The following is a 12,180-nucleotide window of genomic DNA, read 5'->3' on the forward strand; positions in this document are numbered from 1 at the left end:
TGCGTGACTGGAGGGATGTGGATTTGCCTGAAAGTGCTCCTCCACCCAGTACTCGCAGTGCATCATTGACACCGGGAATATTGGCCCACATGTCAGATTATGCCTTGCAGATCCTAAAAAGGGACCCCCACATTGTCAAAATGATGAACAATGATGACTACTGGTTGGCCAGCATCCTGGATCCACACTATAAAGGCAAATTCCAAAACATCATGCCACAGGAGAACCTTGACCTAATATTGGCTAACAAACAAGCAACTCTGGTAAACCGGTTGGTTGAGGCATTCCCAGCATACAGCAGCGGTGATGGTTCTCACACGAGCCGTAGGGGCCAGGGGCAACATGGAAGAGGTGTTGGTGGTGCACACATCAGAAGTAACGTTGGAGACAGGGGTTTCATGACCATGTTGTGGACTGATTTTTCAAGTCCCACTCACACGACTGGTAATACTGCATCAATTGAAAGTGACAGGAGACAGCACTTGTCAACTATGGTTACAAACTACTTCTCGTCCCATATCGATGTTCTCCCTCACAGGTCATTCCCATTTGACTATTGGGCAGCTAAACTGGACATCTGGCCATCTGGCCTGAATTGGCACAATATGACTTACAGGAGCTCACATGCCCAGCTGCAAGTGTGCTATCGGAAAGAGTCTTCAGTGCTGCTGGATCAATCCTGACAGAAAAAAGGACCCGTCTGTCGACCCAAAATGTGGATGATCTAACCTTCATTAAAATGAACCATGCATGGGTTTCCAAGGATTTTGTCACACCTTACCCTGATGACACATAGGTTGACAGAAAAATGGCTTTCTTTGGTCTGCCTCTTCCTGGGACTTGACCAATTTTGCCATTAGCAGCATTTGAATGTCCCACATCAACATATGCCATTTTATAAACCTCCCTAACTGGGCTGCCTCCTCCCCCCATGGCGGGGTCACCACCTAGCACACGCAACCGTGCGAGTGCCGTTGCCCTGGACAGGTGGGTGGGCCGACTCTTGGGCGCGGGCACTGGCACAGGGTCCCTCATAGTGCAATCAAGTGTCTCTGACGGTGGGGGTGCACACTCACTGTCAGACACACTGCTGTACTATGAGGGGCCCAGTGCCAGTACTGACGCCCACGAGTGGGCCCCCCTTACTTGGGCAGGGCCCCAGCATTTGCAATGTTTACCTCTCCCTGCTCCTGCGCTGTGTAGTCTGGGCTGTCAAATCCTTCACTGGGACTGCCACTACAAATTTGGTGAACTGATAGAAGATGATGGTTAAGACGTAGCTATGCCCTGTCCCGCTGGCCGGGCTCTAGCTTCAGATGATCAATGGCTTCCATTTCTTATGGACGTTGACTCACAATGAGATGCAGTGGTGGTTTCTCATCAGCTTTCACAGTTTTCCTACCCACAGACGTGTGACATTCCAGCGCACATTTTTAAATGTGCCCTCTCATGCCAATCCAATTGAATCGCCTACAGCCTGTGACTTCTGTGTTTTGCACTCCAAAGTTACGTGACAGATCATGATAGGCAGGGAGCACCATGTTTACATCTCTCCCTGTGATCAAAATTATATGGATATGAGTAATGGCGATGGGATCAACGGTACTGCGATACAGCAACACTTTCTTCACAAAGAAAGGTTTTCGCTGTCTCCACACACTAATTAATTGAGGGTCAGCATCGCCTCTGAGAATTGTGACGGAAGTTTTTCCCGTATATAGTAATTCCTAGATTTCTGCAATCACTAGACTTTATGTCAGTAATTGTATGCATCTCATTTCCTATTGCGGAGAGTCTGGACTGTCTTACTGAGACAGAAATATATATGAAGATTTAAAAATACCACCAAAAGTGTATAGTGGTGTACGCTTCAAATACATTTCCTTTTTTCTACTTTTTAGATTGTTGTCTAATCCATACTGAGAACATGGAGATTTTAAATATTTAAACTATGCTATATATACCTGCTATCCAGTGATAATGTACCCTTTCTCAACTTTGTACAAGCTGGTCAAATCCATACTGGGCCTGAGACCGTCTGAGCCTGCCTACTGTTATATAGGCCTACGTTTTTAATGTGTAAACTATGCTATACATACCTGTTATCCAGTGATACGGTACCCTTTCTCACCTTTGTCCAATCACATCTAATCCATACAGGGCCTGAGACCGTCTGAGCCTGCCTTCTGTTATATAGACCTACGTTTTTAATGTGTAAACTATGCTATACATACCTGTTATCCAGTGATACGGTACCTTCTCACCTTTGTCCAATCACGTCTAATCCATACTGGGCTTGAGACCGTCTGAGCCTGCCTCCTGATATATAGACAAAGGTTTTTAATGTGTAAACAATGCTACATATATACGTGTTACCCGGTGAAACTGTACCCTTTATCAACTTTCTACAATGTTGTTGAATCCATACTGGGCCTGAGAATGGCTGCCGAGCTGTTAAGCAAGCTACAGCAACTGTGGTTTGGACACGTAATTTTTTTGCATTTTTTCAGGAATGACGGTTAGGCCTAATTCAGAAATTGCGGTTGACCTGCACTTACTGGGAAATCATCGTTCGCGGGGAATAATTGGAATCACAGATCCCCATCACTAACGGTGTTCAGCAGGTTATCAGCACCTGTAAGCGACAAAAGCTGGTCCTTTCAGTGTAGCGCGCATGCAGCCCTGGACATGTAACGCCATGATAGACCATGATAGTGCCAGAGCCTCGCGTATCCCTCTAGTAAGCTTGACGCATACCGTGGGGCCATGCCGGAGTCTCGTTCGTTAACGGATTAAAGCTGACAAATCGCTAGCACAACTACAAACGGACATACCACACCACACACACAAGCGACAAAGCTTTCAATATGTGCATCTTTTCTTGAGGTGGCATGGTTGTGGTTTCCCGGGTGGAGTCCAATTACGCCGCAGGCTCCACTCCTGGTGGTGCCCTTTTGGACATTCCTTTAAGGTTCAGCTTTGCAATCATACAGCCCCCGGAAAGCAAACACTTTGCCTTCATGGACGCTGTTTGGAGGTTCATGGGAATAATGCCGCCCCATTGGCAGTTGCCATAATTCATTGGTGGGAAGTCCGACGGTATATGATCGTGTTCGATTTCAGAATTTTTTTTTTTGGTTGGTATTTTACATTTTTATTTCAGCCTTTCTTGACTTCATAAGGGAATGACAAGCCTATATCTGTCTCCTCCACCTCCTCCTTTTACTCCTCCACCTCTTTTCTAAATGTAGTTGCCCTTTTCCATATGTAATTTTTGTCTTCTGAGCATTTTTGGGACACCTTTTAAGGTGTTTTGTAATTGTTTTCTATGTGTTTGTATCTGTTTGTGTTTGCCTGCCATTGTTTTCAATAGGGTTCGACAAACATTCGACGAACTTGCCTCCGTGCGAACTTGTCTAATCCATACTGAACCTGTGAGCGTCTCTGTGTGACTGATGGAATATATATGGAGATTGACAATTATCCTTTGACTGAATAGAGCTGTACGCTTCTGATACAGTACCATATATCTGATGTTATTTTGTGCAAAATTTTGAAGTTTGGTGGAAGAGGCCGCGGACGTGGGCGTGGGGGGGCCAGCTGGTGATGATGGTGGTGGTGCATCTGCTGGTAGTGGCAATAGCAAAATAGCAGCTAAGGCAGGAGGTGTTGAGCCTGCGTCATGGTCTGGCTCTGGAGCGCCTGGAATGATACCTTTTCTGGGAGTAGGTTAACTGCTTTTAAAGCCGGAGCATGAGGAACTGGTTTGGGCTTACATTGCCGAAACAGACTCCAGCAAATATGCCCTCTTCTTCTGAAGTTTAAAAAATTGCAAGCACTGAGTGGTCAAGTGCTGACTCCTGGTCAGGAAGAACCCCTTTCCTTGTGTCCTTCACCCCCACCAAAAGTGAATGATGCAGCAGGCCACACTTCACATTAGTCCATGTAGCTCTTTCTATCATACCATGCCTGGGTTATCAAGTCAAATCGTGAATCTGACATGGAGTGTGGGTGGCCAGGCAGGGCAGTGGGGTTAATCAATACCGGGCCGGTGTCTCACAGGGATGTGTCACGGTGGTGGTGAGTGACCCGTTCCGTGGCCCTGGGCGTCCATGCAAAGGGGTGAATTACGTTTATAGGTGAATGATACGTGACGCCACCTGTGGTTTCTGATTAGATTGACCAGCGCTGCAGTGTCGCTTCTGTGGGACAGATGTTGTGGTGAAGCTAAGATGTAGAAGACCTGCACAGGTAGGGCTGTAGTCGCAGGGCAGATGAAAGAGTTGGCAGATGGTGTGCAGTGCAGGATGTATCAGAGCCGTGCGCCAGGCGCAGGAGAAAGATGACAGACACAGTCGTGCAGTTCCTTTACCTGTACTTGGTAAGTGCCGTCCAGGACCCAGAGTACAGATGGAGAAGGAGTTGGTCAGCCTGGAAGCCAATTTGGATTTCTCTCTCTGCAGATAGGTAGTGTGGCCTCGGTTGTAGCGCTTATCTGAGGTACTCGCAGTGCTGAGTTCAATGAAGTTCCCCCTGTTGACTCTCTTTTGGAACTTTCTCGTATGGCTGGCAGCCGTAGCCTTTTCCTTCTGGCTCCCACACGTCGTTGCTACTTCCTCCGGTTTCTGCTGCAGGAACGTCAGTGTTCCTACAAACTCGGAGACCGTAATCCGGACCATGCGCTCCAGGTAGGAGTGAGCCTTAACTCTGCTCATCCTCCAGCTCCCCTTCTCACATCCACACACTTCCCTGCACAGAATGGCCTAACTTACCTCCTCCCGACCACAGAGAGCAGCTCCTCAGCAGTCAGGTTCAGAGCTCTCCCTGCTGGCCTGGAAATGTGTTGTGTGTTGGTTTAACTGCTAGAGAGATCCTTCGTTGCTCCCAAGCATGACATCACACTACCTGGGAGGAAGGTAATGCCACTGTGGCGACCGTACTCCTGGGGGCGACACAAGTGCACTGATGCCCAGCCACTGCTAGATGATTCTGCTGGTACATTGACCCAGACCACTACATTCCCCTCACACTCTACACAGCCAGAATCTGACCCAGAGGAAACTCAGGCTCCCTTTCCCCATACTATACCACCTTACATGGTGACAAAGAGGAAGGTGCAGATGAAAGTGCAGGTTCCTTGAGCAGGTGGGGGGGCATACTCATGGGTGACGGCACTGGCACAGGGCCCCTCATAGTACGCAAAAGTGTCTCTGCCGGTGGGAGGGTGGGAGGGCCCACAGGCCCACCCCCACCCGCCGTCTGACACACCGCCACACACCGCCATACTATTAGAGGGGCCCTGTGCCACTGCCGTCGCCAACGAGTGGGCCCCACTGCTTACTCAGGATCACAGCACTTGCAAAGTTGAAATACTTACCTCTCCCTGCTCCACCGCCATGATGTCTTCCGCGTTTCCTGACAGTGATATTCTGATCAGAGAGCGCAATGACATCACGTCTGTATGCCCTCTGCCTAAACAGCCAAGTGCAGAGAGATGGAAGATGGGGACGACGAGGAGTCCAGACTAGTACAGGGATTCCCTAGCGAGGAGACTTATTTAATTGTTTTCAATGTTGGGACAGCAATTTTTGGGGAGCACTATACTCTGGAGAATGATAGATGGGGCCCACCATACACTGGAACATTCCAAAGGTGGACATCAGACACTGGAGCAGCATTTACAGGGCCCATTATACACTAGAGCACTAGAAATGGGGCCCATTATATATGGAGCATTATTTGGGCCCATAAGACAGTGGAGCTTCATCCATGGGGACCAACATATACTGTAGCATTATGTGGAGCTCATCATATACTGTTTCAAACATTATATGGGACCAATGATTCTGTATGGAGAAATATATGGGCCTCATTACTCTGTATAGCGCACTATGCGGTGGCCATAATACTATATGGAGTAATATACTGTCCGTTTTTGGAGCTATTAAAATGGATATCAGTCATGAGATGTAAAAAGTGAAGTATTTTTCATTGTACTATGCCGCTATTTCTCTGCGGTATCGGAGCATCATGAGTTGTGGTATGTGTTAAAGGGGCGCTCTTTGGCCCAGGGCACATGAAAACCTGGAGCCAGCCCTCCCCCCCCCACAACTTTAGATAAATAACCCCCATTTTTCAGTGCGTAACTAGTATTATGAAGTAAATTAAGGTTGAAAAGCTTCAGTAATAAGATTTGATGTTTTTGGCATTCAAATGGGCACTGTAGGTGTGTTTCCTGGCCTCCTCTCACTGCCGACTTTGCTTCCCCATTGACTTGCATTGGGTTTCGTGTTTCAGTCGGCCTCCGACTTTTCACGATAATCGGCCGATTTCGTTCGACCCGACTTCTGCGAAAGTCGGGTTTCATGAAACCTGACTCGACCAGAAAAAAAGCAAAGTCGCTCATCTCTATTAAAGAGGACTTGTCACCAGGTCAAAAGCTTCCAGTTTTTGTTCTTATTTCATTCCCCTCTTCTCCCTTGAGTATTACGTTTTTGTTTTTAAGAAATCCGTCATATGGCTGCGGCGATATGAGCCTTTTTATTTAGTGATGATTTTATGGCTTTTACTAAGGGGCGTGGCTCACAGAGTAGCCTAAAGACATGCCCCAGAGGATCTTAAGAGCACCACCCCCAAGGTAAAGAGCATAAAAATTAGCAGTAAATAAAATGCAAAAAAATCAAGAAAAAAATGTGAATACTCAAGGGAACAGCGGGAATAAAATAAGAGCAAAAACTGGTCATGTTTGACCTGGTGACAGTCCAAAAATAGAAGGTATAAAATTGAAAATATTTTAGTACCAAAAGGCTGACATATATGTAATAAACAGACTCAAACAAAAAGGCACATACAGAGCTCATGCATGAAGGACAACAAACACTGTTCTAACAGAGAGGGTTAGCTCGCATATCTTTACAATAAATTGCACCTAGCAAAATATCCATGTAACATGTGTTACACAGCCACTTGAGGATGCCCATGCGAAACGTGCGTCGGGGCTGCAATTGGACACACACTGGCAGCTATTGATGGGTAAGAGGAGCATTCCCTGATAAGTGATCCTTTTATACCCTATACACACTTGTGTTTTATATACCTTTCATACACTAAGGGCCCCCTTCATATCTATTGCACTTTACTTGCACTCTGCACTTTTTTTGTAACACATGTTACACGGATATTTTGTTAGGTGCAATTTTTTGTAAAGGTATGCGAGCTAACCCTCTCTGTTAGAACATGCATGAGCTCTGTATGTGCCTTTTTGTTTGAGTCTGTTTATTATATGTCAGCCTTATGATAAAAAAAATTTTCAATTTTATACCTTCTATTTTTGGGCTTTCACTCCGTGGGTTATCTGTAGGATTTATGGTTGTTGGAGTGTCCATGGTGACTTCTGTGTCCATGATAGTGGCATAAGGCCATCTAAGTTAATTGAATGTATCAGTGGAATCTGTTCTTATAAATGTGACCTAATAATGGAGTTCATATCACTGTCAGGCTGTGGTCTTTTCCAGAGATATATGTGTCTTTAAAAGTCCCTCACTTCTGTTAAGAGGGTGGGGCTTGCTTATCTTTTGGGGAGAGGCTCCTGCTGCAGTCAGTTGACTTACAGTCATACACAGGGCAGTAAGGAAATAGAGGCCGGGGGGATGTGCCTGATCTTCAGAGACTTACAGAGAAGGTTTCTTTATATGTTTCTGTTTTATTTGTAATATGAGTCAAAATAAGATCAATAAAAATGAGGCGATTAAGAGAGGAATTGCTGTTTTTTTATTTAAATTATTTGTGATTTTTGCATGTAATGTAATTTTAAAAAGAAAGAATCTTGTATCTGACATAGTAGTCCAGCCCCTTTCACTTGAATATGGGTAAATCGCAATACCAAACATAGCCCAAGGACAAAGATGGCGCTGTTTTGAGGCAATCCCTTTTTGAGAGCTATTTTGATGTTTAAGCATTCTAAACCTTATTTTGTTTTTTTTTTCAGGTACCTTGGGATAACACGTCCACTGACCTATCCAGCACGACAGAATGGCAAACTTATGGCAAAGATGGTGTTTATAGTTTGGCTCCTTTCTGCCTCCATCACTCTCCCACCGCTCTTTGGATGGGCACAAAATGTCACTGTGGAGAGGCTGTGTCTCATAAGTCAAGACTTTGGGTATACCGTCTATTCTACTGCAGTTGCCTTCTACATCCCCATGACCGTCATGCTCATCATGTATCAGAGAATCTTTGTAGCCGCTAAGATCAGTGCCGAGAAGCACAAATTCGTCAACATCCCGAGACTTATCGAGCAAGAGGGAATTTATTGCTTAGAAGATAAAATTGCGCCTAAAAAAAGTTCCAAAAAGAACAAAGCAGTCGAAGAGTTTGCTACCTTGTCCAAGCTCATACGTCAAGACAGAAAGAACATCTCAATCTTCAAACGAGAGCAAAAAGCAGCCAGGACTCTTGGGATCATTGTAGGAGCCTTCACCTTTTGTTGGCTTCCATTCTTCTTGTTGTCTACTGCCCGGCCTTTCATTTGTGGCATTAGATGTAGCTGCATGCCCGTCAGACTGGAGAGGACACTTCTGTGGTTGGGCTATACCAACTCCCTCATAAACCCATTGATCTATGCCTTTTTCAACAGGGATTTAAGGACTACTTTTTGGAACTTGTTGAGGTGCAAGTATACCAATATCAACAGGAGGCTGTCAGCTGCCAGCATGCATGAAGCGCTAAAAGTTACAGAAAGGCATGAGGGCATCTTGTAACATGTTCCTAATAGTTTTCACCCTATGGACCTTGGACATCTTGACTTGACCATAACTTTGAAAGACACGCTATTTAGTGCCTATCCCAAGAGACAGTGCTTTATGGTGATTTGTCTTTTAATTCTTTTTTATTTTCAACATATTTATTACCACGGTTATCAAAACGTTGTAACTACCTGTTGGGTTTTTCAAAGTATTGTTTGCTAACCAGGATTTCTAGGGACTCTACATGACCTGGTTTTGGGATACCTTTAAAGTAAGGATAGGGTGGTTGAAGAGGTTCCCGAGGAGACAGCAAGTCAGCATAAGTATCCACTCCTGCCTTCAGAAGTCAATAGTCCCACAATTTTGAAGGCAACACCTTGCTTGCTCTAAGAAGTGTGTGGCTATTTTCCAAGGCATGATGATGTGGTTCAAGCCAAACGGAGCTGCCATAATGTGGAAGCCCAGTCTCACAGCAAGGATGGATGGTTGTAATGGGTCCCCATAAGAGAGCACCCTTTAATGGAGGAATGGAGGTTGGTTTTAGGTGTTTCCCAGGTGACATCTTATGTTTACATTGGGAACAAGGTGGTTGTAGGGGGCTCCTCAGGACATAGTACCTGCATGTCACCTTAAGGCCCAATATGCACTCTTTAGCAGTTTCACGTAGCTGAAACCATACCTGCACTTGGTGGCCAATAAAGGCTTTGTTTTAATGATAATAACTCCATTTTAGAAAATTGTGCAGGATTGTTGCAGCCATATGTGGTTGCCGCGGAATGGAAGCCCAGATGTACAGTAGGGATGAGGTGGCAGATGAGGTTCCCCAGAAGACAGCACCAGGAGGTCACCTTTATTCTAAGGATAGGGTGGTTGAAGGGGTACTTGATCAACTTTAGTCTGCACTCCCACATTGTAGCAGCTGCTTTCTGACAAACACTCCTACCTTTGGAAGCCAATAGTCCAACAGATTTGAAGGCAACACCTTGTTTTCTCTAAAATATGAGGATGTTGTGTCTGCCATATGCAGCCACCATAGTGAGGAAGTCCAGTCTCACAGCAGGTGTGGATGGTTGTAACGGTTGCCCATAAGAGAGCACCCTTTAGTGGAGGAATGGAGGTTGGTTTTAGGTGTTTCCAAGGTGACATCTTATGTTTACATTTGAATCAAGGTGGTTGTAGGGGTCTCCTCGGGACTTACAACCTGCATGTCACCATAAGGACAGATCTGCTCTCGCAGTAGCACATGCTTGAAACCAAACCTGCATTTATTTTACAAAATTGCACAGGATTGTTTCAGCGATATGTGGATGAGGTGGTTGCTGTGGTACACCAAAAGACAGCACCAGCAAGGAATCATTACATTAAGGATTGGGTGGTTTTAGGGTTTCCTAGGTGTCATGTTTACATTAGCCCCCAAGAGATAGTACTGGAACGTTAACTTTAAGCTTGGCTTCCATAATGCAGCAGCCACATATGGCCAAAATTTCTCTTGCCTTCCGTGGCCAATAGGTTGCACAATTTAAAAGGTAAAATTTTGTTTTAATCGCAAATATTGTGGACATTGGTCACTTCACACGATTGTCTTCTCAACCAAATGCAGCTGTTGCAGTGCCTACAGTTGGGATCTGGTGGTTGCAGAGGTTTCCCAGGACAGAGGTGTGGTAATACCCATTAAAAGTAGTTATGGGGTGAGGCTGGCACAATTTAGAAGGTAATACCTCATTTTACTTTCAGCATTTTGCAGCCATGTGCCAGTAGTTGGAGCATGGCTGTAGCGTGTGTAGGCACCAAGATTTTTATCTGAAATGGGTTGGTTGTTGGGGTTCCTCAGGAGACTGCTCCAGCATGTCACCTTCACCTCATTAACTTTGGTGGCCAATGGCAATATGATTCTGTATGTAGTCTTACTTTCCATCAGCATGTGGATGGGGTCTTGTCAAAATACAGCTGCCGTAATGTGGAGATCCGGACTTACAGCAGATATGGAGTGATTGTAGGGGTTCCCCAATGGACAGCATCAGCAAGATATCTTTACAGTAGATGACTCCACCACAAGATGGAGGTTTCTGTAGAGTCATAGCCACAAAGTCATCTCTAAAGTAGGTTCAGAGTGGTTGTAGGGTTTTCTTAAGAGTCATGACGAGCAAGCCACCTTTACAGCAGAGCTGGAGTAGTTAGAGGGCTTCACCAAGAGTCAGCACCACCAAGTCACCTTTACATAGGTGGGATCATTTCAGAGGTTCCCCTTGAAAGTAAAACTTTTATCTGTGGTTTCTCCCCCTGAATTACTGCTCAACTTGAATGGACATAAGATATTCTTGTAAATGAAACAGATGTAACATGCCGTGACCATTACTGAATGTGCGTTTTCTCCAGCTTTTAACTACAAAAGTTTACATGATCGGAATGTTCACGCGACTTCTACACTTCTTTTTAGAGACAATCATCACCAAATTGTGACCATTACTATTTATTACAAGTGCTCGGCATGTATAGACACCGATACTTGTGTGCTCGTCATAAAGGAAATGTGAAGAACGAGCTTGTTGCGTTGTACACTTGTATGGCTCTGTTGTGATAAAAAAAAAATGTAAATAGTCAATAACGTCCTTGGTTGAATATCATCATTTATGATACATTGACGTCCGTCGTGAAGAAATGACACAATCACCAGTAACATATAATCGTGAAGGTGAACTGGTATAGCTGATAATGTGTTTTGCCTCCGCTCAGTAGCACTCAATACATCAGGCCATCTGTTTGTCCGTATGAACTCAATAAAATGGCTTTGCCCACTCCTGTTCTATCAGAACATTGATACGTGTATGTGTTATTGGACCATCGACAGAAAAATAACTGTTAAATGATAACCTCATTTGCTCATTTGACTCCTAATCACAACATCAAAAGGGATTTTTTTTTCTCCGAAAGTTTCATCTTCTCTTTGGCTAATCACTAACATTATCATGCTTTCTGATATTGTTTCCATCCATTTAATGGTCCTGCTCCTCTAAGAATAGACAATTCTGTATTCCTGTAAATTATACTTTTGTTAAAATGATTAAACCTCTGTATTTGGGTGCCATTTCATGGCTCTTGGTGGTCATACTCTAAATTCCTTTTTCTTTGGGTTCCCTGTCTTGGTTCTTGGTGGTCATGCTCTAAACTCCTTTTTCCATAAATGTCATGTCTTGGTTCTTGGTCATGCTCTAAATTACTTTTTCCATAGATGTCATGTCTTGGTTCTTGGCAGTCATGGTCTAATAATCTCCTTTTCCTTGAGTGTCATATTTTTGCTATTGGTGGTCATGTTCTAAATTCCATTTCCTTTTGGTGCCATGTAATGGTTCTTGGTGGTCATGCTCTAAATTACTTTTTCCATGGATGTCATGTCTTGGTTTTTTGGTAGTCATGCTCTAATTCCTCTTTTCCTTGA

The 12,180-nt window shown here is 44.6% G+C and overlaps 1 protein-coding gene across 1 annotated transcript in view; it reads left to right on the forward strand.

Annotated features, from left to right (window-relative positions):
• Window positions 1–11,556, forward strand: part of LOC141098778 (5-hydroxytryptamine receptor 7) — a 113,274-nt gene extending 101,718 nt beyond the window's left edge. Inside the window, exon 3 of the mRNA XM_073586769.1 lies at window positions 7,988–11,556. Within this exon, the coding sequence (XP_073442870.1) occupies window positions 7,988–8,759 (772 nt within the window). The 3' untranslated portion in view covers window positions 8,760–11,556. The remainder of the gene's footprint in view (window positions 1–7,987) is intronic.
• The last annotated feature ends 624 nt before the right edge of the window (window positions 11,557–12,180 follow it).

Source organism: Dendrobates tinctorius, unplaced genomic scaffold, assembly GCF_039654945.1.
Source record: "Dendrobates tinctorius isolate UK_male_01 unplaced genomic scaffold, ASM3965494v1 ptg000095l, whole genome shotgun sequence".
Lineage (NCBI taxonomy): Eukaryota > Metazoa > Chordata > Amphibia > Anura > Dendrobatidae > Dendrobates > Dendrobates tinctorius.